The sequence below is a fragment of the Danio rerio genome, chromosome 2 (genome assembly GCF_049306965.1).
Source record: "Danio rerio strain Tuebingen ecotype United States chromosome 2, GRCz12tu, whole genome shotgun sequence".
Classification (NCBI taxonomy): Eukaryota; Metazoa; Chordata; class Actinopteri; order Cypriniformes; family Danionidae; genus Danio; species Danio rerio.
In genome coordinates, this window is record NC_133177.1 from 39807372 (window position 1) to 39833988 (window position 26617).

At 33.8% G+C, this 26617-nt stretch overlaps 1 protein-coding gene across 4 annotated transcripts; it reads left to right on the forward strand.

Annotated features, from left to right (window-relative positions):
* Positions 1-37: 37 nt before the first annotated feature.
* nrd1a (nardilysin a (N-arginine dibasic convertase)) lies at positions 38-26093 on the forward strand. 4 transcript variants are annotated; one of them, XM_689113.9, is made up of 31 exons: positions 38-80; positions 416-716; positions 3056-3314; positions 4934-5015; positions 5106-5259; positions 6116-6189; positions 6270-6365; positions 6462-6584; positions 6676-6733; positions 6816-6889; positions 6971-7040; positions 7750-7827; positions 7971-8091; positions 8424-8482; positions 8624-8678; positions 9800-9904; positions 10031-10154; positions 12364-12450; positions 12544-12663; positions 12769-12820; positions 13009-13159; positions 13262-13389; positions 15679-15841; positions 19953-19984; positions 20072-20210; positions 20286-20333; positions 21851-21903; positions 21984-22067; positions 23776-23983; positions 24069-24158; positions 25417-26093. In XM_689113.9, exons 2-31 carry the CDS (start codon positions 541-543, stop codon positions 25627-25629), a joined length of 3276 nt encoding a protein of 1091 aa, XP_694205.1. In that variant the 5' UTR covers positions 38-80; positions 416-540; the 3' UTR covers positions 25630-26093. The 4 variants fall into 4 exon arrangements, 3 of the variants coding, with proteins under 3 accessions (XP_694205.1, XP_005171383.1, XP_073783959.1); XM_005171326.6 differs by having other exon boundaries at positions 480-716; XM_073927858.1 differs by having other exon boundaries at positions 483-716.
* The last annotated feature ends 524 nt before the right edge of the window (positions 26094-26617 follow it).

A 26617-nucleotide genomic window follows, 5' to 3' on the forward strand; every position in this document is an offset into this window, starting at 1 on the left:
TCTTGTTGCATAGACGCAACCTACCAGCGACAAGCTTGGCGACGATAAGTTCGGCTGACCCATCATCAGGAGGAAAGCAGGTATGAGACTGCGATGAAACTTGACTAACTTTGTGAAATATTACGAGGGTCTGATTGCAGATGAACCTGTCATGTTTTAGACAAATAAGTTAAGCTAATTAGCTAAACCCCATCAAACAAATCATACGTTTTTGGTTCGTTTTAAATACTGCCGTTATGTAGCGGATTAGCCACATTGTAGCTCAGGGATGATGATACAAATGTGTAGCTGTCAAAATACGTCTGTGAAGTTAAAGAACTCCTTTTGTGAAAATCAAGATCCTACATTTCAATCAAGATATTGTACATAATTTGTTTATTGTTATCGTTACATTATTTCATTTGGTTTCTTTTAGACTGGAGACAGAAAGTCAGTATTGCTCTATTCAAGGCTGCGCGTGCGTTTCCCCTGTTTTACAGCAGAGTCATAAACAGCCCCGTTCACCTCAGCCCCAGTGCTAAAATAGCGTCATTGTTCAGGATGCCCCAGACAAACAAGTTCAAATGTGCTGCAGCCAGCAGTCCGGCTCAATCTGCTGGTCCTGACCGTGGGGAACCAGTCAGAGACCCCAACGCACCTCCAGGGGACAGTGGTGGAGATGAAAACCAGGGAGACCCTCAGATTATCAAATCACCCAGTGACCCCAAACAATACAGGTAAAGTCCACGTGATTTAAAACGGTCACGTATATAATAAAATTATATTCACACATTCAGACTTTCTCCGTAATAATATAGTTTCAGAAAAGTATTAATTGCCAATTCATTCATTCATTCATTCATTCATTTATTCATTTTCAGTTTAGTCCTTTTATTAATTTGGGGTTGCCACAGTGGAATAAACCACCAACTTATGTAGCATATGTTTTTTGCAGCGGATGCCCTTCCAGCTGCAACCCATCACTGGGAAACATCCGTACACACTCATTCACACACATACACTTGGGACAATTTAGCTTACCCAATTCACCTGTACCACGTCTTTGGATTTGTGGGGGAAACCGGAGCACCCGGAGGAAACCCACGCAAACACAGGGAGAACATGCAAACTCCAGAATTGCCAACTGACCCAGCTAAGGCTCAAACCAGCGATCTACTTGCTGTGAGGCGACATCGCTACCCACTGCGCCACCACGCCACCCTTTTTGCCAATTTTATATTTTGAAATCATATCAGCAGCCAATGACTAACAAAGTACAAAATTGTTTACAGTCAATTAAATACTCCTAATGTTGTTTTGAAGTCATGCTTCCATGCTATTTCAGATAAAAAATAGCAAGTAGTGTGTGTGGTGAACCATATAGGGAGTGGAGCATTATAATGAATGAATGTTTGAAAATAAAACCAACTTTACCTCAATTATAATACACACTACCAGTCAAAAGTTTGTTGTCTGTAATATTTTTAAAATGTTTTAAAAGAATGTAATTCTGCTCACCAATGCTGCATTTGATCAAAAAATACAGTAAAACTTAATTTTTGATCTGTTGTTACAATTTTAAATGACAGTTGTCTTATTGATTGTGGTTTAAAATTTTGATTATTCCTCTGATACAAAGCAGAATTTTTATCATAATTTCTCCAGTATTCAGCGTCACACAATTCTTTAGAAATCATTATAATGATGATGATTTGTTGTTCTAAAAAAATCTGCTTTATTTAGATACAAAAGCACTAATAATAATTCTTACTGTGTTCAGTGCTGACATTTTTTTTCTCCATAGTATTGTTGAAACTGATACTTTTTAAAAATATGTTTGTCTAAAAAAGAAAGATAATAAAATAGCTTTTTTATTAATTAATTTTTCATTTTAAATGTGTTTATTTTCACTTTTCAACAATTTATTGTTATTAAAATGTATGTATTTTTATTGCATCTTTAATAACATTGTAACTACTATACTATTATATAATACTAATATATCAAACCAACAGACAATGCCCCTTTTAACAATGCAAGGCTGAAGAAAAACAGAATAAATTATTTATTTATATATATATATATATATATATATATATATATATACATACATACATACATACATACATACATACATACATACACACACACACACACACACACACACACACACACACAAATACATACAGAAATAATGAAATTATAATAAATAAATAAAAAAATAATTATATAAACAAAATTAAAATATATAAAGATAAAATAATGGTAAAATAAGAAACATAAATTAATTGAATTAAAGAAACATCACTAAAATCCAAGTAAGGCGTCCAGACTTGATGAAAAGCCTCAGTGGAAATGAATGAATTCTAAGGAATTCTAAGGGAATCATTTCCCTAATAATATTTGACCACCCTTTCAAGGATGGGTTCTTCACTGATCTAATAACAGGATTATTCCATAATAAGTGGATGTAGTCTCCCACTTTCTTCTTACATTTAACACACACTTGTGAATTACTTGAGTTAAACTTGCTACAGTTAATGTATATTTTAATAGTACTTTTGAATGATATTGTATCAGTTTATAATAAATGATAATAAAAGAAATAATAAATGTTTCTTTTTGAGCAGATCATGATACTAAAATATTTGAATTATTATGTAATGCTAAAGACTAATTATGCTTTAAAAAAATATCTGCTTTAACCCACAATTATTAATCGCATTCAATAAAATAAGAGTTAATTAATATTGCATTAACATTTCACAATTACTTATTTTTTATTGTTAAATAAATGAATCCTTTGTGAGCAGAATAAGCTTATTATAAAACTTTTAAAAAATCCTAACCTTTTTCTGCTAGTGTATATACTCTTAAAGTAACAAGTGAAACCTTTTAAAAGATCATTTTACATTATGAATGATACAGTATGTTGGCACTCGAGGATCGGGAAATATGAGATCGCTCTAGTAAAACATAAGCTCTCGTTGCATCTTTGAGTGTGTAACACAACACTGCATGTGTGTGCGGATGACTAAAGTGACCAACAGAATTTCTTTTTCTTCTTTTCATACAGATATATTGAGCTGAGTAATGGACTGAGGGCTCTGCTCATCTCTGATCTGAGCGGTTTAGATGGGAAAGCTGAAGATGAGGATGATGAAGATTCTGAAGAGGAGGAGGCGGAAGAGGAGGCAGAGGGAGAGGAAGAAGAGGGAGACTCGGGGGAAGGAACGGATGAGGAATCTGAAGAGGAAGGAGACAGTCAGGATAGCGATTTTGAGGAGCTAGATGAGGAAAGTGACCAGAAGAAGAAAAAAGGATCTGAAAAACAGGTTTGTTTTGAGATTACCATGCATGTTATTCAAATTAATTCTTCGTATTAAAGTCAGCATGAAATTAAAATGTATCTATTCATGTTTTATACTTTTTTGAGCTTTTCATCTTTATTATTCCAGGCTGTCATAATTTAATCTTTTGGTGAAGTAAATGTCTCTACTGGAATGCATTATGGATTTCTCCAATTGTTTCATCTGCATAAACTCATCCTCTTTATCACAAACTTGCATTTAGGTTTGCCTCTATCCAATCAGCCACTCCTAAATAAAACTAGTCTTTTTTGCTTTTCAATACTGAGTTTGTTTACATGACTACAGAAAAAAAAATCTTCACAGCTTGTTGTGTTCTGTGTCATTTTTGGATATTCTATAGTGAATGCATTATACAGTGCTGGTAGAGTAAATGAGTACATCCCCTTATTAAATTGAAATTTTTTTACTAATATCTCAGTTAATATAGGCAATGAATTTTAGTGCTGTTAATCAAAGGTTTTAGTAAACTGTTATATACATTAAAATAAGAGGTTTGTTCACCTAACATTTTTAGAAATAGAAAGATGATGCATTTAAAATTCAAATAAGTTATTGCAAGAAAAATTAAAAACTTCCAACAAAATTGTATGTTTTATGTTTCGCTTGATTTTTCCTGTTTGTTACAATTTTATCTTATTTGCTTTTCTCTTAGACATTATTTTGGGTGTACTTATTTTTGCACTGTGATCTTAAATCTTTTTAGATTTTTGCCTTTGATACTGACTAATCTAAAGTTTATGAACATTTTTTTTATTATAAAGCATCATATTGAAAATATTAATTTAAAAGAAAGGTCTGTGAGGGGTGTACTCATTTATGCTGTGCGCTGTACATGCAGTGCTCAGCATATATGAGTACACCCCATTTTGAAAATGAATTTTTATCCATTTCTCAGTGAATATGGATAATATATATTGGTGCATTTGAACAAACAGATTTATTAACAGATATATTTATTAAGATAATATTTTTGTCACAGAACATCTTTAGAAATGAAAAGATAGTACATTTAAATTCATGCAAAATATTGCAAAAAGGACAAACTACAACATTGTATATATTTTTGTTTCTTTTGATTTTTGCTATTTTTGAAAATTTTATTTAATATTTTTCTTTAACATAAATTTAGGCTACTAATTTTTGTAAAGTTATTTTATTGGATAAGCTCCAGATTTGGATTCAGTACTGACTAAACTAATGTATATGCACAAATATAATATTGTAAAGCATTCTATAGAAACATATTTGTTTAAATGAGAGATTTGCGGGGGTTGTACTCATATATGCTGAACACTGTACATTATATTAGGAGGTGTTTTTGTACATTTGCATTTTAAGATAGTGATTCTGTAAAATGTACCTATATATGATTTAATATCTAATATGGAGTATTTAAATTGACTTAATTTCTGTGTTTTTCTTTTAGTCCAGTTAGACAAATATGCCATATAATTTGTTTTCAATTCATTATTAAGAATAACTTTAAACTGTCCTTAACACAATGCCTCAATATACAGTATATAATTTTTTGTGCAGTTAACAGCTCTCTCTTCCCCCCCCCCCCCGTTTTTTTCTGCATTTAGTCAGCGGCAGCCCTTTGTATTGGGGTAGGGAGTTTCAGTGACCCTAATGATTTACCTGGCCTTGCACACTTCCTGGAGCACAGTACGTCTATTCTGCCATTACTCTATTCAATAGTACTTCAATCTCCATGATAATATTTCACTTGACCAAATCTCACTTCTTATATCTCAGTGGTATTCATGGGCAGCGAAAAGTACCCTTCTGAAAATGGCTTTGATGCATTCCTAAAAAAGCACGGCGGCAGTGATAACGCTTCCACTGATTGTGAGAGAACCATTTTCCAATTTGACGTGCAGAGGAAACGCTTTAAAGAAGCCCTTGACAGGTGAAGTAGCACTAAAGATGTGATCATATCGCCACTTATCTTGAGGGCCCTTTTTATTTTTTTGGAGTCAGAACAGATATATTTTACACAATACCTTTGAGCATTTTGTTTTACTAAAATCACTAACATAAAATCAAATGCATTTATACATGCACTTTGGTCTTGCATAACCTTTAAAGTGTCTTTGGGTCAATCATACTAAATTGCATTGTTTTTAAAAATGATTAAACACTTCCTGCTGCTGATAAATGGGTAAAACCAAGTGGTTTTATGCTTATTAGCAAAGCATGTCAAATTAAAATAATTAATTAGTATATTGAGGCTGCACTTGCGTCATCAAATGATATTTTTTTAATATGCCTGACATGTTTTTGGTTTATGATCTGTTGTTATAGTTGATAATATTTTAGTGACTGATTTCTAGTGACTGTTCTGTGAATCATTGTGAATATGTATAGCATGTTTTAAGGGTCCCGTAAAGTGCTTTAAATGTGCATTTTATATTTGATGTTTGACTTAATCTTAACTGAAAATAAAGAAAGGGTGGAACATAGAATAGCTCCTCCCCTTTTTAAATAATAGCCAATAGCTGCGTTTTTATCATAGCTTTACCAGGTTGAGTGTTTGTGCCGCATGTGCTCAACACGAACTAACAAACGCGTCAACTATAAATACTGTATGTTTAACGAGTTTTATATTTTCTATTAGCGAATTTGGTCATTGTTTTGAAGCATACTAGCTAATAGACATTCTTAAAATAAAAAGACTGATTTATATTATTCAAATCTCACAGAACCTTTAAAGCTTTATTGCACCTTTAATGTTTGACTCAATTGTCTTTTTTGTTTTATGTCAGATGGGCTCAGTTTTTCATATGTCCTCTTATGATTGAAGATGCCATTGATCGAGAGGTTGAGGCTGTGGACAGTGGTGAGAAAAAAAATGTAATTATAGATTAAAAGTGATCCTCATAATGCAGCTGTAAAGTGACAACTATGTGTTTGCTACAGAATATCAGCTTGCCAAGCCGTCCGATTCTCACCGTAAGGAAATGCTCTTTGGCAGCCTCGCAAAGCCCGACCATCCTATGAGCAAATTCTGTTGGGGTAAGTTAAACATGCAGCGCTGCTTCAGAGTAGCTATTTAAATGGTCCTGGACCAATAGACCTTTTTTTTTGTAATGGTAATGGTGATTGTTGAAGGAAATGCACAGACCCTAAAGACCGAGCCTAAGGAGAAGAACATCAATGTTTACAAGAGACTCCGTGAGTTCTGGAAGAGGCACTACTCTGCCCACTATATGACCCTGGCAGTGCAGTCTAAAGGTAGGTACAGTGCGAGGAATGTTACTTGAATGTGAAAATACAAATGATACTAAACTAGAAAACTGATCTTGTTGCTATAATATCTTAACAGAGAGTCTTGACACCCTTGAGGAATGGGTTAGAGAAATCTTTAGCCAGGTGCCCAACAAGTAAGCAGAACATAAGCATTATTTCAAGTTTTCTAAAATGCTAAATGAATAATGTTTAAAAGAATTTTTCAATGCATTTCAGTGGGCAGCTGAAGCCTGATTTTTCAGACAAGCTGAATCCCTTTGAAACTCCTGCCTTCAACAAACTTTACAGAGGTTTGTTGTAGAACATACATTATCAATCATCAGAGGTTTAATACAATTGTAAAAGTCACTTTTAATGATTTCTTGTTGCAGTGGTGCCTGTTAGAAAAGTGCATGCCCTCACTATCACATGGGCTCTACCACCTCAAGAAAAGCACTACAGGTAAAACAGTCAAGGTGGCTTTCAGCTATGCATTCATGTATTATAGATATCGAGTTGAAATCCAAATTATAAGTCTCCTGTCAAATGTTAATTCTTTTTCAAATGTTTCTCAAGTGTTGTTTAACAGAGGGGCCATGATGACTTTAGATAATAGACTGTAGATATAATTTTGTTTTCCGCTTAGGGCTTATCCAGGTTAACTAGGCAAGTTGGATAAATTAGGCAAGTCATTGGACAACAGTGATTTGTTTTAAAGCCATTTGAATAGTTATTTATTTTTTAAAGATTAAAAAACTGCCTTTACTCCAGCCAAACCACATAAGACTTTCTCCAGAAGACAATGATATTTGAGAAAATATTGTGAATATTTGCTCTGATAATTATCAGTATTAGAATATTATATCACTAATAATTGAAAAAGACAAACATATTTGGCTAATAAATTGGGCTTTAACTGAATATACATATTTTTTTTAAATACTGTGATCCATGTTAGGGTTTAGAGGAGGGATTTTACAATGTGTTTTTACTGTCTGACATTCTTAAATAGTCTTTGAAAAGGTGATACATTTATTAAATTGAAAACAGTTTTTATAGCAGATATGTTCACAAGATACCCCCGTGAAACATTTTGTTGAGTATTAATATTAAGATTTTGTTGGTACTTCAAATAAGATTCATATTCAAAGCTCTTTATGTCGATCCACAGGGTCAAACCTCTCCATTACATCGCTTGGCTGATTGGCCACGAGGGAACTGGAAGTATCCTGTCAATGCTTAGAAGAAAGTAAGTCCTTTCACGCATAATTTAGTTTTATATTGTAGCAATGTTCTGCTTTCCAGCTAAGTGACCTCTAAATTGAGCATAGTTTGGTATTGGGCTTACTTTTTGTGCATAAACTGTAAAACCATATCTCTGTCTGTGTCTAGGTGCTGGGCTTTGGCTTTGTTTGGTGGAAACAGCGAAACCGGTTTTGATCAGAACACCACATATTCAATTTTTAGTATCTCCATCACACTGACCGACGAGGGCTTCCAGAACTTCTATGAGGTCTGTTAGGGGCACTAACAGTCTAAAAACTGCATTGCTTTAGATTTTTAGCAGCCTACACTACTTGTGCATGTCAGAAAGTATGCACTGCGGTCGCAAACATCTTTAAGATATAATATTCTTTTCACGCTTAATGTCTTTATAGAAATACAGGGGTAAAGCAGAGAAGCGAACAGCTTTGCTAGATGTGTGTAAAACAGGATTACAAAGCCTCTGAGGCACAAACACACCCCTTTACCATCCTGAATTATAACAGACACAGTTTCTGTTAAGTTCCGTCCCACTCAAAATGAATGTTTATGCTAATTTGGATGTTTTTTTCCTTCATTCAGGTTGCTCATCTCGTCTTCCAGTACTTGAAAATGCTTCAGACTCTTGGGCCGCAACAGAGGTAGGCTCTTTATGTGAAGTGTGCTGCTAGACTAGACGAGACGTCAGTTTAAAAGTGTCTTTGCAAAACTTTTGCATGCACTGAATGATGTAGCTTGAAAAGCATCACAATATGTATTTTATTTATTTTTGTTTTTCACAGAATATATGAAGAAATTCAAAAGATTGAGGCTAATGAATTTCACTATCAGGAGCAGGTAAGAGAAAATAGTTTAGTCAGCTTGTATAAATGGAAGGATGTTTCATTCTTGATTGTTGGTGGTGTTTCCTGTTGGAAAGAGGTAAAATTTGTAATGTTTACTGTTGATCATCAGTTGGCAGCACAACCCCTTTAGATTTAAAAAAAGTTTCGGGCTTTTATATGGAGTTTATTTAGCGTAAAACAGCAGATTGCATAAATACATTTACTATTTGGGCTGTTTGATTAGTCGAATCGCAATTGCGATTTGACACGTGATTGGCTAATCGCAAGAAGCTGCGTCTTGAAATATACATTTAATTTCCCCTGCCCAGAGCAAATATGTGACTGCCGTCTGTGTGACAGTCTTACTAACCAATTGAGTGGGCACACCTTAGTTCTGCCCAATTACAATTGCGCAGCCAAATGGAAAGCCCACAATAAAACAAGCAAACAGGAAAGCGCGGACAAGTGGGATGATGGCGTCTGCTGCTTCAGACGCATTAACAGACAAATTAATATCAAAGAATAAAAGCAAGTCGGTAATATGGGAATATTGCAACCAGCAACCACCAGCACCTAAAAAAGCACCAAAGGCGATCATATAAGGAGTGTATTGCTAAACAATTAACTGATAGTATTGCCAGTGACACTCAATCTAGTAGCATACAACAGCAAAGTACAATTTTTAGAGTTGTTTGCACCAGGAGATAACTAACGCCATTACTCACTACTGTTTGCTCTAGAAAGAAATTTGTTTAATTTCTTTATATTTTTAAACAAATTTTAATAAAAGTTGAAGTAATTTAATATCTTCAGTTTCTTTTTTAACTAACACTCACTGCATTTTAGCAGTAAGAAGCCATGATACAGATTATTGAGCTGAAGCTTGACTACAAAATCAAATCGAAAAATCGTGTTTTATTGAATTTTTTTTTATTTCAAAGCATTTTCTCAAAATATGTGTCAAAATAAGATGTCACCAAAATCATTCCATTTGCTGAAATACAGAGAAAGTTGTGGCCAAATTAAGACCCAAAACCATCCCAGAGTGGATGAAAATATCACCAACAGCACTCAAGGGTTAAAGGGAAATGGTTCTGAGTATTTGTGTGTTAAATTACAGTATTGCTTTTACAGACTGATCCTATTGAGTATGTGGAGGACATTTGTGAAAACATGCAGTTGTTCCCAAAAGAGGACTTCTTAACAGGAGACCAGTTAATGTTCGAGTTCAAACCAGAGGTAATTGCCCTTCATAGGCACCACAGATTTTAATTTATTACAGCTTTTTTTTCCCTCTTTTTTTTTTTTTGACATATTTGTGCTGTTTTAGCTTGCCTCCTTTATAATTGTGCTTTATTCCCTTAGGTTATCTCTGCTGCATTGAACCTCCTCACACCAGAGAAGGCCAACTTGCTGCTTTTGTCCCCTGAGCATGAAGGCCAGTGCCCTCTTAGGGAAAAGTGGTTTGGGACTCAGTACAGCACAGAGGGTTTGTACTTGTTTTCAGTTTTAATTCTTAGTTCAGGATCAGAAGATAAAGCTGTCAAGTTTAAAACGTCATGCACAATATGAATATGATCTTTTGTAGAAAATCTTAGAATCTTTGTGTCTGTACTGTCAGATTATTAACGCTCTAGTCAGATTAATTTGCATAATACAGTCACTAGAGCTGGAGATGTAAATCTGATGCCAAAATTAGGAAGCAACCCCGGCTGTGTGGGAGTGTTTTTGTTTGAAATATGATAACCACAATAAGCGACAGCCCATATTTTTAATATCAGCAAGATCGTAGGTGGATACTTTGAAGAGAGATGTATTCAAGCACATTAACTGTTGCTGTTTATAAGCATAAAAATATCTAGCTCTCCCTCTTCTTCTCGTAATTAATCTTAAATGGTTATTTAACCTCTTAAGGCCCAAGGTGTTTTTTACATGCATTTTTATTTCTCTTTGCTATTTGGGCTTATTGGATCCAAATTAGAATAAAAACCTAAGTATCATCTTTTGATATGATGTACTTTAAAAAAAAATTTACTTTTAGAAAGAATTATGTCCATATATGTGGACTTATGGTACGGATTTACATAAAACACTTTTCCCTGACTGTTTTGTAATGCATATTTCACATAGAATTTTTTTTTAACATGTTTGTAATGTAGTGTAATGTGTATTTATATAGCGCATTTATTGTGTGTGGCCAAATACCCAAAGCGATTTACAATCCTGAGAGAGCTCTCTCCACACTACCACCAGTGTGCAGCATTCACTTGGATGTTGCATGTTTTAACTATCAAAGAGTAATAACAATTTTTTTTTTCCATTTTGGACAGTTAAAATACAGTGTTTGGGACGTTTCATATGCTGCAAAACAGTTGCAGGATGACACTGTGTCTGTAACAAAATATAAAACATTTAAAGTATTTTAAATAGCCACTTAAAAGCTAAAATGTGCTGTCCATGTACAGTATGTGGCCACTAAACCCTAGGAGGTTAATGCTTCAGTGTGTATGTATGTATTTTTTTTTCACCTTCGTGTCATTCCAAACCCAAAAGAAATTATTTCATCTACAGAAGACATGGGGAATATATTTATAGTTAAATAGACAAATGTTTGTGTTTTTTTTTTTTACCAATTACTTTAAAATGTTCATAAAAGCAATATGAATTGAGCAATTTAATCTTAAATAGATGCATTCACTATTTTATTTAATTTGAGATATTATTCACATATAAACACTGATCAGCGAACAATGAGCATTTAGATTTGGTCATTTTGGTGCTTGCTTAACATAAAAAAAACAATGAGGTTCATTGTTCAATATCATACCAAAATGTGTGAATCATTAAGGCTTGTTTGCTCGAGTTAAAGATTTTAATGTTTTTATGATTGCTGATCATTGTTTATATATGGATAAACCTAAAACGAAGTCTTGGTTTATAGTTAACTCCCATTTCTTTCAAATTTGATTCAAAATGTCTTTTATTTAATGTCTACCTATTTATGTTCTGAAGATGAATGAGAGTTGAATGGGTCTGGAATAACATGAGGGTGAGTAAATAATGTGATCATTTATTTTATGGAGAGGTTAGAGCAGGGGTGTCCAAACTCAGTCCTGGAGGGCCGGTGCCTTGCAGAGTTTAGTTCCAACTTCCTTCAACACACCCGCCTGGAAGTTTCTAGTATATCTAGTAAGAGCTTGATTAGCTGGTTCAGGTGTGTCTAATTGAGGTTGGAACTAAACTTTGCAGGACTCCGGCCCTCCAGGACCGAGTTTGGACATCCCGTGGGTTATAGGATATTTTACGCTTAAAAAGCCAGTCTATAAATGGATGGTCTATTGATAGACATCAATGCTGAATAATTGTTACAGAATGTTGTTTGCTGAAAAGACATGTATTCTTAATCTTGATTGATGACAGAATTTTTTTGTATAAACTATGCAACTCCTGACAGCCAAACTGTCTTCTAAACCAATGGTCTCAAACTAGATTCCTGGAGGGCCGTAGCTCTGCACAGTTTTGCTTCAAACCTGATCAAACACAGCTGATCCAACTAATCAAGGTGTTCAAGACTACTAGACACTATTAAGCAGGTGTGAGTTGGAAGTGGTTGGAGCTAAACTATGCAGAGCTGTGGCCCTCCAGGAATAGAGTTTGAGATCGTTGTTCTAAACCATGTTTTTTGACTTCTCTTTCAGACATAGAGCAGCACTGGAGAGAGATCTGGGCAAAAGATTTCGATTTAAATCCCAGCCTTCACCTACCTGCTGAAAATAAGTTCATCGGTGGGCATTCTTGATAGGTGTCTTTTGGAGTTGTTGACATATACTGTATTTTCACCGTTTGCAGTTAGCATTGATGTCTCTTTTCACCTCCAGCCACTGATTTTGCCCTCAAGACCTCTGACTGTCCGGACACCGAATATCCTGTCAGAATAATGAACAATGACCGAGGATGTCTGTGGTACAAGAAGGACAACAAGTTCAAGATCCCCAAAGGTGTGATTGTGTTTGTCTCTAAACTCAATATATCATGTCTAACAGCTAAAAAAAAGTCTGAAGTACAAAAAGTCTCTTACTGAACACTTTTGTCTCTTCTTTCAGCATACGTGCGGTTCCATCTCATATCACCTGTGGTGCAGAAATCTCCAAAAAAGTAAGCTGATGAACCTGTAAAAACATACCATGATTTGAGCAGATCTTGTAAATGTTGTAACTATGGAAACCTCATCTAGCCATTAGCGTGCCCTCAGGTCTTCGTTTCATCTCCAGTTTCTATTCCTGTCCATTTACCTTTTCATCTGACCTTCTCTTTTTTTATTCCTTCCTCTCACTTCCACTTAGCCTGGTGCTTTTTGACTTGTTTGTGAATATCCTGGTTCACAACTTGGCCGAGCCGGCCTATGAGGCTGATGTGGCGCAGCTAGAATATAAACTGGTGGCCGGTGAACATGGCCTAGTCATTAAGGTTAAGGGCTTCAATCACAAACTACCGGTAAGTGACGAGCGCAAATAAGATAGGGTGTTAAACTTTTTATTATTATTATCATTATTATTATTATTATTATTATTATTAAGTTGTGATCATTTGTTGCAGTTGCTGTTCAACCTGATTGTGGATTATCTTGCCGATTTCTCCGCCGCTCCTGATGTATTCAGCATGTTTGCAGAGCAGCTGAAGAAAACCTACTTTAACATCCTCATCAAGCCGGAGAAGCTTGGAAAGTGTGTCTACTTTATGTTTGCTTTTACTGCAGTTATACTTTTATGCAGCCATTTATACTTTATAGCAGGGGTGGGCAAACTCGGTCCTGGAGGGCCTGCATAGTTTAGCTCCAACGCTAATTAAACACACCTGAACATGCTAATCAGTGTCTTCAAAATCACTAGAAATCTTTAAGCAGGTGTGTTTGATTAGTGTTGGAGCTAGACTGTGCAGGACACCAGCCCTTCAGGAACAAGTTTGCCCATCCCTGCTTTAGAGAAACCACACACAAGCATACTTAAGTTTTTCTTTTTTTTAGAAAATGTGACCTGAACCAGTCACAATGGTCATTTAAAAACAAATTAGGATCTATACATACTGAATAAATGTTTTTGTTTGTTTATACTTTAGATAACATTGGCTGACACAATTATTTAAAAATTCCCTTTACAATTGTCCATATTAAATTCTTAGCCATGCATATTACTAATAAACAATTAAGTCTAAATAAACTTATGCTAAGAAATATATATATATATAATGTCTTAATTGATCATAATCTTTACATAATATTCTTATTATTTTTGCGATTAGAAGAAAAATCTATCATTTTGACCCATATAATGTACTGTTGGCTATTTCTACAAATATATTAAAAGGTCAAGTGGTCAAAAATGACTTGAAAATTTGAAGCTTTTAATTGATCATAAAAATACAGAAAAAACATATTGTGAAATATTAGAAATTAATTTTGCATTATGTTTTAAAAGGTAATGTTTTGAGGATACAAAGCTGAATTTCCTGCAGTTGTTAATTCAGGTTTTAGTGTAACAATCCTTCCACATACTATAGACACCACACTTAAGCATACTTAACTTTTATTTATTTTTTCTATTTTTAGAAAATGTGACCCTGAACCAGTTATAAGAGTCTTTTTTATTAAGATCTTATACATAACGGAATAGACATCAATAGACATGGCTGATGTAGACATTTGAATATCTGGAATCTGAGGGTTAAAAAAAAACGAAATATTGAGAGAATTTCATTTAAAATTGTCCAATTTAAGTTCTTAGCCATGTATATTACTAATCAACAATTAAGTCTAAATATATTTATGCTAAGAAATTTATATAATGTCTTCATGAAACATGATCTTTACTTAATATCCTAATGATATTTGGCATAAAAGAAAAATCAATAGTTTTGACCCAAATGATCTGATATTAGCCATTCCTACAAATATATTGTAAGACTAGTTTTGTGGTCAAGGGGTCAGAAATATCTTAACAAAATGAAAGCAATTTTATAGCCTCTATACCCTGCCTGTCTGTGGTGTGGTTTAATCGTGATTGTGATTTTTGTTTTTGATTGTGATATATTTTTATGCCACTTTTTAAATGTTTGTGTAAAAACGTGTGCATACTACTGTTTATAGGTTTGGGGTAAGTAATAATATTTGAATATCTTTGAATGAATCTCTTAAGCTCACCAAGGCTGCTTTTAATTTATAAAAATATATAGAAAAAAACTATATTGTGAAATATTCTAATTTATATTTGTATTATATTTTAAATGTCATTTATTTTTGTGAATGCAAAGCTTAAAGTCATTACTTCAGGTTTTAGTGCTACATGATCCTTTAGAAATCATTCTAATATTCTAAATTGATGATGAAGAAACATTTATGAGTATCAGTTTTTAAAAAGCTTAATTTTTTGATGGATAGAAGATTTACAAGAAAAGCATTTATTTGAAATAGAACACATTTATTATAATATATTATAAATGCAGTTATGGTCAGTTTTGTCATACATCATTGCTGATTAAAATTAATAATGTCTATTAAACTTTTTTTATATATCTTATACATTTAAATGGTAGTACCGGTAAAAAACCTTTTATTGAAAAAAAAATATGTTTGCCGTTTATTAAATTACATTAAAATTAACCAAAACAATACAATTCTTGAGGTTTGTGGGGGACAATTTAATTGTTTTAATTTGTTATGTCCAATGCACTTAAATTAACAAGTCAACTTAATTCCTTAATTTTGGATCAACAGAAATCAGTTTTGTGTGAACCCAACATTTTTAATGTTTGATGCAGCTTCTACAAGATGGTGCGTTAAAAATTCTCTTGGTCCGAAGCATAATACAATTGCCTCATAACACCATGATTGGTCCCTTCGCAATCCTGTATCTCTGCAAATCATGTATGCCATTGCCTATATGGCCATTGCTATAAATGTCCTTTCAGTAAAAAAGCCTTCCTCTCATAGCTCTTTCTATCTATATGTGTCTCTCCAGGGACGTGAGGCTGCTGATTCTGGAGCACTCGCGCTGGTCCACCATTCAGAAGTACCAGGCTGTGCTGGACGGGCTTAGTGTGGATGAGCTAATGGAGTTTGTGAGTGGCTTCAAGTCTGAGCTTTATGCTGAAGGACTACTGCAGGGAAACGTCACTAGCACTGTAAGTTTTATTGACACCTCACTTGTATTTGTTTTCAAAGAGCATTCTATGTTTTAAAGATGCCACATTGACTTGCATTTATGTACACTCAGTGTTATATAATATATTCAGGTTGAAATTAACACCTGCCAAATGCAGGTGAAAATTGACTGCGGTGGGTAACGCATATCAGCACTCGAGCTAGTTTGGTTTATAAATTATGTTCTATCACTTTGCATTTAATCACTATCATAGCCTTCGCTATAAAAGGAGCCTCAAACATTGGCAAAAAAAGGGGGGTAAAGAGGGTCGCACATTAAGAGAAGTGCTACTTTAAAATAAAAAAAATACTTTGGTAATATTGATTGATGTTTCTCTTTGGATTAAATTTTTTTTTCTCTTCATATATACAGTTTTTTTTGTGCTACTTTTGTTCTTTAAGTGAATGTATTGGTTGTAAACATATTTAATAGGGGTGTCAAAATTAATTGTTTCTTCGATGCACCGCAATGCAGACATCATTTATCGCATATGCGATACGTCGCAGTAGAATACTATGGCAAGGGAGGTAAGCGTGAGTAAATAAAACTTATCGGTGAACCACGTCAGAGTCAATCACAGCCCTTTTTGTTGAGCGTGTGACCAATCATAGGCATTTAACTACTCTCTTGACAGCGATTAAAAAGCAAGTGGGATAATATTTACGTTTGTTTATTTGCTATAAATGCTCATGTTGTTCTGTGCATGTCCTTGAGTTTTGTTTGATGTCGTGTTTTGTTTGAGCAGGTAAAACTAAAGGTACAGTTCATATATCTGACTGCTTGTATTCAAGGACAAGATTCTATTTCAAACACATATTAAATGTATTTAAAAATTATATATTTTAATACAAGAATTTTTGTGCTGTGAAGTAAAATATAAAATAGTGTATGAAAAGCATCGTCAATGCTCCGTGATATCAAATTGAACTGAATCGATGGCATAATAATTGTAACCATACCGTGAGACAAGTGTAGATTCACCCATAATATTATCTAATATTTAAATGTTCTGAACTGATTTTCTGATATCCGGTTATTCAAAAAATTCAAAAGATACTTTCAATAGATTAAAAAAAAAATTAAAAGCCTGAATGTATTAAATATTTCTTAATATTTTTTTCTTGTGACTTGACTCTTTCCAAATCACCACGTTGTAACTGCCTGGTCAACCTCAAAATTAGCTTAGAGTGGTGTCAACACAATTTAACCAATAAAACTATCCAAAAAAATCTTTTTTTTAAGGGTTAACAAAGGTCACACGGTTAAGTTGCATGGCTGCATAAATTAGAAATTATGTTAAACAAAGAGGACAATATAAATTAATATTTTAAACCATGTATTTTGTTTTATGAGCTTTTCCAGAGGCTTTGTGACTATTTTTAACAATATTACTACTAGATGGTATAACGTTCACTTTTTTTTCCTATTTTTTCTTTACCTCCATCGATCTATCTTACTATTTATTAATTAATTGACTTTTTTTAAACAATTATTATTATTTTGCTCTTAATAAATTGTTGTTTATTTATTTGGTAAATTATTAGTTAATCAATTTCTATTATTGTTTATGATTTGCTTTTGTAGTACATTTGGAGTAGAACCCATGGCACCTTCTTTTGCAAAATTTGCCTATGATTATATTTCTGGAATCACATTATACATTCATCCTGATATCTTTAAATACACGTCAAAAAATAACATTTTTACAGAATAGTAAAGGAATTTATTATAAAAGTATAACGCAAACAAAAAGTATATGCAAAAGTAAAATTGGATAAAGAATTAAAGACTAAAATTTCAGAAGAAGACTGGTTTGACTTGGGAAATGCATCAAACTACTACTAGTTCACAAGTGTGGAGGGAATGTTCCTGCAAATGCTTTATACGCTTCTTTATAACACTCAAGATTAAAGCAAACAGATCTCCAGACAACAAATGTGCTGGAGACAATGTGGGCAGGCAGAAGCAGATCATACCCATATCTTCTGGAGCTGTGAGAAAATTCAACCATTTTGGAATGATGTGCAGAATGTTATTTCTGAGGTGTTTGGATACAGGGTTCCTAGGACTGCACTATTCTTGTTTAGGGGTGGTATTAAGGACATTGTACCCCAGAGGTGACCAATATTTGTGTAAGATTCTTCTTGTGGCATGAAAAAAGACTATAACAAGGAACTGGCTTAAAGACTCAACGTTAAAACGTAAGCAGTGGTTTGAGATAATTGAAGAAATTCATGTAATGAAAAAACTGACATTTATGTTGAGGATGACAACAGATTTTTTTCAGCAAGGTTTGGGAAAAATGGTTTATATAGGGAATATAAAGACATCCACATGTATCTAAAAGATAATTGGAAGGGATCTAGCAATCTTATGCGTTTGGCTTTTTTTGTTTTTTGTGTGTTTTTTTTTCTACATGCAAGTTTATGTGTGTATATATAGGTAATTATGTATGTGCATATGTATGTAATGATTCAGTGCATCTGGAAAGTATTCATAGTGTTTCACTTTTTCCACATTTTTTTGTTACAGCCTTATTCCAAAATGGATTAAATTAATTTATTTCCTCAAAATTCTACACACAATACCCCATAATGACAATGTGATTTTTTTTTTTTTTTTTAATTGTTGCAAATTTATTAAAAATAAAAAACCTGAAAAATCACATGTACAAAGTATTTACAGCCTTTGCCGTGAAGCTCTAAATTGAGCTCAGGTACAGTCTGTTTCCACTGATCATTTTTGAGATGTTTTAGCAGCTTCATTGGAGTGGACCTGTGGTAAATTCAGTTGATTGGACATGATTTGAAAAGGCAGAATTTTTTTACTGAAAAATGTCTGCTGCTCTGAAAGTTCAAATTAGCACAGTGGCCTCCATCATCCGTAAGTGAAAGATGTTTGCAACCACCAGGACTCTTTCTAGAACTGGCTGGCCATCTAAGCTTAGTGATCGAGGAAGAAGGGTGAGGTGATCAATAACCCTATGGTCACTCTGTTTAAACTCCTGCGTTTTTCGCTGGAGAGAGGAGAACCTTACAGAGAGACAACCATCTGTGCAGCAATCCACCAATCAGGCCTGTATGGTAGAGTGGCCAGACAGAAGCCATTCCCCGCCTGGAATTTGCCAAAAGGCATCTGAAGGACTCTCAGACCATAAGAAACAAAATTCTCTGGTCTGATGAGACTAAAATTGATCTCTTTTGATTGAATGTCAGGCGTTACATTTGGAGAAAACCAGGCAGCGCTCATCACCAGGCTAATACCATCCCTACAGCAAAGCTTGGTGGTGGCAGCATCATGCTGCGGGGACGTTTTTCAGCAGCATGAACTTGAAGACTAGTCTGGAAAGAGGGAAATATGAATGCAGCAATGTACAGAGACATCCTGAATGAAAACCTGCTTCAGAGTGCTCTTGACCTCAGACTGGGGTGATGGTTCATCTTCCAACAAGACAATGACCCAAAGCACACAGCCAAAATATCAATGGAGTGACTTCACAACAACAATTTGGTGAATGTGCTTAAGTGGCCCAGCCAGAGCCCTAAATCCTATTGAACATCTCTGGAGAGATCAGAAAATGGCTGTACACCGTCACTTCCTATCAAACCTAATAGAGCTTGAGAGATACTGCAAAGAGGAATAGAAAAATTCCCAAAGACAGGTGTGCCAAGCTTGTGGCATCATATTCAAAAAGAATTGAGGCTGTAATTGCTGCCAAAGGTGCATCAACAAAGTACTGAGCAAAGGCTGTGAATACTTATGTACATGTGATTTTTCAGGTTTTTATTTTTTTAAATTTGCAACAATTAAAAAAAATTGTTTTTCACTTAGTCATTATGGGGCATCGTGTGTAGAATTTTGAAGAAATAAATAAATTTGATCCATTTTGGAATAAGGCTGTAAATGAAAAGGCATAAAAAATGTGGAAAAAGTGAAACGCTATGAATACTTTCCAGATGCACTGTAAATGCCTGCACGTAAAAGACTGAATTGCAGTATATCAGTAGACAACTTCTATTGAACTGTTAACTATTGTGTCGATCTATTTTAAAAGGAACAGATTTACATTTTTTATTTTTTCTAACCTGTAGGAATCCATGGGGTTTTTACAATATGTCACAGAGTAAGTACTTATTTTTATTTTTTATTTTTATAGCAGTACCAAAATGTTCCATTAATAAAAGTATTTCATTTATTTTCTCGTGTTCAGAAAATTGCAGTTCAAGAAGTTGTCAGTAGAGGTCCCTGTTCTCTTCAGGGTTGTGGAGCTCCCTCAGAAACATCACCTCTGCAAAGTCAAGTCTCTCAATAAGGGGGATGCAAACTCTGAGGTCACTGTGTATTATCAGGTAACACTTCTTCCCTGGTTTAGATCAGTAGATAATAGCATTTTCTTTCTAACATCTACCTTTGTGTTTTGGTAGTCTGGTCCTAAGAACCTGCGTGAACACACTCTGATGGAGCTGCTTGTGGTGAGTATGTGGCTTCAGTAAACGTTGTTGTAATTTGAAATGTGTATGTAAAGTATAAGAACGGCCACCCCAGGGTTTTTCGTTTTTAGCAATAAAGTCAGTCCCCCTTGGCAGTTTGTTGAGAAGTTCTCAGTTATTGCTCTCCAGGGCGCTGAGCACACACATCTGCATGGCCATAAGCTCAACTCATCCACTTTACTTTTATACTGAACACTGATTTTGGATGGTGTCCAGTTCTCTGTCTTTCTCAGCAGTTACTTTAAAACACTTGAGAGCTTGGGCTGGCGCTTATTGTAAAGTCTAATGTACTGTCCTAAAGGTTTAACGATTTATTTGTTTTGGGGTTTTTTGACGATTAATCGCTGATGATAACAGATGCTTTTTGAAAGTATTAGGCATTAACTAAAAAAAATATTGAGATGTGTGTCTTTTTCGTAGCTGGCAACCCTGGTGAGAGAGATACACAGTTTAAGTCAGAATTAATAGCCCCCCTAATTATTAGCCCTTTGCCATGATGACAGTAAATAATATTTTACTAGATATTTTTCAAGATATTTCTAAGTGACATTTAAACGCTTAACTAGATTAATTAGGTTAACTAGGCAGGTTAGGGTAATTAGGCAAGTTATTGTATAATAATGGTTTGTTCTTTAGACTATCAGAAAAAACTATTAATTTGGGCTATACATTTTGACTTTAAAATGTATATTAAAAAATTAAAACTGCTTTTATTCTAGCCAAAATAAAACAAGTAAGACTTTATTGTGAAAATGTCCTTGCTCTGTTTCTAGTCCAAATATCTACATTTCAAAGCAAAAATAAAATTATTTAACTTGCCCCACTGACAGATATGTTTGCTAGTTTTAAAGAAAATCTCTTGATTTTGCTTATTTCATCAGAATTTTAAAACAAAGTAATAGTTTTACATGATACAATTTTTTGGGGATGTTTTTGACTAGAAATGAGTCAAAGCAAAGTAAAAAAAAAAGCATTTTTTGCTTTGCCATTTTTCAATTTCTGTACCTGATATCTAATTAACTCCCCAGAAAACCGTCAAATAGAGCTATTCAATATTTTCTATATCTCGTAAAACTGTATTTACATTGCAATATTAATCACGGGAAAATAAAACATTGCGATTATCAGATTTTTCCAATATCATGCAGCCCTAATGTAAATTGGTATAACTCATTTTCATGTATCTCTTACTAAGTAATGTTGTTATTATTTCGTTATATGTTTTTGTCTATAATAATCATGCATTAAAATAGACTTAAGTTGCTTATGTGGAAAAAATATATAATCATTTTAGTGTTTAGTGAATAACGTCTCTGTTTGTGTCACAAATTTTGCTGAATTGTTATTTGAATCGAGACTACAGTCTTAAAGTTAATCATGTCTGCACAATAGATTAGAAAAATCCAATAGCAGAAAACTTCTGAATTCCTTTACCAGCAGACCAATTACCTGTGTTTTATCAACTCATGTCTTATCACGGTGTCTCTGCTGTGTTGTAGATGCACATGGAGGAGCCGTGTTTTGACTTCCTCCGGACCAAAGAGACTCTGGGGTAAATTTTTGGACAACATCAGAACATTATCTTCCTCAGGTTGCTGGTTTTAATTAGTTGTACTCGGTCTGTTTTTACAGATATCACGTCTACCCAACCTGTAGAAACACATCAGGTGTTCTTGGATTCTCCGTAACAGTGGAAACACAGGCCACCAAGTTCAAGTGAGCTCTTATTGTGTTTTGTGGATGTAGTTCGCTGCTGCATCCGAATGATCTGATTTATGTTCTGCAGCTGCTGCCTCTTGACATCCAAATCATAATTAACCTTTATCTCCACCTCTATCTCAGCTCAATTGCAGTGTTACTTTACTCTTGATTGGCTTTCTTCTTTTTGAAGCGAAGTACAGCGTACACTGAATGTTAACAACGCATCCATGTATTTACATCATGCTGAACGTTTCATTGCCTCATAAAAGACTATATTGCATAAGGTTGTGTTAATATATAGCCGGGTTACTGTTGGCCTGGAAATTTCAAGGAGTTTTAGAAGTGAGAAGGGAGTTAATGATTTTTTTAAAGGTGGTGGACAGTTTTGAATTATTTAAACAAAATAAAATAGTTTTAAAGTGTTTTTTTAGCTGGAAATAATCGTGAGGTTTCTTTTTTTTTCAGGTGTTTGGAAATACTGAATACATTTTTTTAAATAATTGCTATTTTTAATCAGCAAGGATCAATAAAAAGAAATCATGATAGTTTACTCACCCAAAGGGCATCCAAACTGTAGGAGACTTTTTTCTTCAGTAACTGTTTAGGAAATGTCACATAATTCTAAAGAAAAAAGAAAGAAATCCACAGAAATATTAACATTTGTAAAAAGATTATTTTTAAATAAAATACAGTAATAAATAGCTAAAATTAAAGTTAAGTTAGAATTATTTTTTTTTAGCTAGGAAAAATTGTGAGGGTTCTGTTAAATTAGATTAAAAATCTTTTTTTAATTGTTTAAAAGTCCTGAATAAAACTCGATTACTATTTTTAATCAGCAAGGATCCATAAAAAGAAATCAAGTTAGTTTACTTGCCTAAATGGGCATCCAAATTTATGGGCATCTACTGCGTAAAACATGCGCTAGATAAGTTCCGCTGTGGTGACCCCTGATGAAAGGGACTAAGTCGAAAAAAGACTTTTTTTTTTTCTCCAGGAACGTTATTGAAAATGTCAGTTAATTCAAAAGAAAAAAGAAATCCACAGAAATTTTAAATTTAGTACTATGATTTTTTTTCTTCAGGAACATTAAGTCAATTGATTCTAAAAAAAATTTAAAAATAAATAAAAAAAAAAGATTAGTTATATGATTTTTTTATAAATCAGTTATAAATTGCATTAAAGTCTGTTCTAAAAGTAAATGTTTAGTTAAAATTTGTCTTTCTTTAGCTAGAAATAATTGCGAGATTTCTATAAAATTTGTAAAAAAAAAAAAATTAAAATAAAAAGTTCAGTTGTTTGAAAATACTGAAGACATTTGAAAAATAATAGCTATTTATTATCAGCAGGGATTTATAAAAAAAAATAAAATCATGTTAGATTACTCACCCAAAGGGCATCCAAATTGGAGGAGAATTTTACTTTCCTGACATAATAGGAAATGTCAATTATTTATAAAAAAAATAAATAAATCATTAGTTATATGATTTTTTTAATGAAACTAATAAATTACATTTATTAGTTACATTTATAAGTTATACTTTATCTTATAAATAAGGCCTTAATGATCATGAAAAAGTTAAATTAAATAAAAAAAAAACCTTAATAATACTATAGGTTAACATAACGCAAATATGATTTGTATTGTAAATTTAGATTCTAAAATATTTGCTGCTTTTGAGTTTTGTGAACTTTTTTTCACACCGTTTTTTTCCCTGCACTGCAGCACTGAACTAGTGGAGACAAAAATTGAGGAATTTCTGGTAAGCTTTGGAGAGAAGATGAACAGCCTGAGCGATGACGCCTTCAGGACACAGGTGACCGCTCTGGTCAAGCTGAAGGGCTGTGAAGACACTCATCTGGGCGAGGAGGTGGACAGGAACTGGACAGAGGTGGTCACGCAGCAGTACGTCTTCGACAGACTGAGCAGAGAGGTGAGACAACCTCAACAATGTGTTCATCATCCATTCGGAAAATAGATCTGGACATTGTCATGGTTTTTTTTAACTCATCCTACAGATTGATGCGCTGAAGCTCATGACCAAGGCTGAGCTGGTGAACTGGTTTATGGAGCATCGGGGTGAAGGCAACAGGAAGCTGAGTGTACATGTAGGTTTAACTTTATATAATTCTGTAGTAATTCATCTGTTCAGTCAGTCTAAATGCAAGCAAGGGTTTCTTTAGAAAAAAATACCTGATACCTGATCTTACTTTGATACTTTGTAAAAGACAAAGTGCTGCATAGCAAAAACGCTTACAACGAAGCGTTTTTAGAACAGTGCTTGTTTCTGCAGTGCTAAAATGCGTTTTACTCTACCACCAGCCATAGTCACTGTGTGGAGTGAAGTGGCTTTCACACCGGACACGGGAAGCACTGCACTATGAAACTCGTTCATTTCATAGAAGTGGACTGTCAACTAGCTTGTGCATACCTTGGGCAAATTTATTATTATTTTTTTAATCAGTATAATTTAAATTGTTATTAAAGTTACATTTAAAAGGAGTTCAATTTAAAATGTTTTACAAAATTCATAAGATTTTGTTTTTAAAACTAGTTTAGGGGACAAAAAGTTATCTATAATATAATATTACTGTCTGTAAGTTTTTTTTGTTTGTTTGTTTTTGTAGCGCTTTTTAAAAACATATATAAAATAACCATACATAGTTATACACTGTTAACGTCAACATTAGTAGAATTACTGTTTCATCTTAGTATATTTAGTATTAGTAATATTATTTACTTTTTTTGGTCAATTTATCAAAAATAAACTATTTTATAATATTATTTAAATATATATTTTTATTTTATTCTTTTTATATTTCATTTTATTTTTTTGGGGCGGCTCAGTGGTTAGCCCTGTCGCCTCACAGCAAGAAGGTCGCTAGTTTGAGCCCTGGCTGAGTTCGTTGGCATTTCTGTTTGGAGTTTGCATGTTTGCTCGTGTTCGCGTGGGTTTCTTCCGAATGCTTTGGTTTCCCCCACAGTCCACAGAAATGCGGTGAAAGGTGAATTGAATAAACTAAATTGGCTGTAAGTGTATGTGTGTAAATGAGTGTGTGTGGATGTTTCCCAGTACTGGGTTGCAGCTGGAAGGGCATCCACTGCGTAAAACATGCGCTAGATAAGTTCCGCTGTGGTGACCCCTGATGAAAGGGACTAAGTCGAAGGAAAATGAATGTATCAAAATATTTTAAATTTGGATAATGAGTTAAACTTTTTATTTAAAAACTAATGTAAGTAGTATTATTCGTTTTTTTTTTTTTTTGTTTTTTTTTTGTGAATTTCCTTAGGGAAACCAATCTATATGTACAGTGCTTACATTATACTAAATGCACATACCAGTCAGAAGATCTTTTTTTTTTCCAGGTTGTTGGCTACGGAGTAGAAGAAAACGACCCTCCCAATGATCCACATCCTGGAGAAGAAGAAGAGGCCAGCAAGATGTCATTATATGGAGAAGTTTCCAAACTCACCTTCCTTCAAGCTTCCAATCTCCTGGCCTCCGTCAGCACCATAACAGACATCCGGGCCTTCACCCAAACCCTCAACCTCTTTCCTTACCACAAGATTCTCAAATAAACCAACCACCAACCCCAGTATCTCCATCATCCATCCTCTCCTACTGTCATACTTGAGCAAAGGATGAGCTTCAGCTGTATGTGTGTGTTTGCGTATGTGTGTGTGTGCATGAATGGGGCTAAACATGGGGATGGATGCAGGTCTTTAGAACATAAACATGACTTAAAGTACTCAGAATTGTGTGTATTTTATCAATATATCTGCAGTGTTATGTTTGTACTCAAATATTTCTAATGTTATGACACTGCTGAAAAATATTTGAATGAAATCGCTGGACTGCTTTTAATGTAGGCGGTTGAGGATTCGTAAGCATGCGAGAGCAATTTGATGATGCTTCTTTTATACTGCTCTACAGCATCACTCTGCATTTGGCACAACTTCAAACTGTAAAAACGAGGGACGGCTAATATCACTGCTTGAATTCAGAGTGTGCAAATATATTTATTAAAAGCATCGTAAAACTACTAATGGACTGTTTGCATTTTAGTATTTTCATTTCTGTTATGAATCACTTTTGTGTGTGTGGTCAGTTAAAATAATGAAAGCATTTCATCATTTTGGTATGGTTTTGTTTAATTTATTTATTCTTTATATTCTTTTTGAAGGGCATTTGAAAGTGGGATGGATTAAAATTGGTATGTTAATAAATTACTTTATTAAATGAAACGTTTATCCTGCACTGATATTCATCTAATTTAGTTTTTGTTTTGTCTTTCAAATAACTAATTTCTAACTAGCAGTATTATTAGTACTATTTCATATTTTACATTTCAAATTTAAATAACAATTTATTTTACAAAATAAATTCAATCACTTCATAGAACTGAGTTATCATCTGACTAAATTACTGAGCTGCATTTTTTTCATTCACTTAACTAAGAATTACAATGGCAAAAGCAACATTGTTACATATTTGAACTGTATTCTAATAAATGAATGAATATTTGGTAATATTTTACATTGGTTTCATTAATTAGTACTGTAGTTT

Coding starts and splice junctions, on each gene's coding strand:
- nrd1a (XM_689113.9), top strand. CDS start 541: ATGCCCCAGACAAACAAGTTCAAATGTGCTGCAGCCAGCAGTCCGGCT. Junction 8,092..8,423: donor GCTTCCAGAACTTCTATGAG/GTCTGTTAGGGG, acceptor TCCTTCATTCAG/GTTGCTCATCTCGTCTTCCA. Junction 12,664..12,768: donor CAAGTTCAAGATCCCCAAAG/GTGTGATTGTGT, acceptor CTCTTCTTTCAG/CATACGTGCGGTTCCATCTC.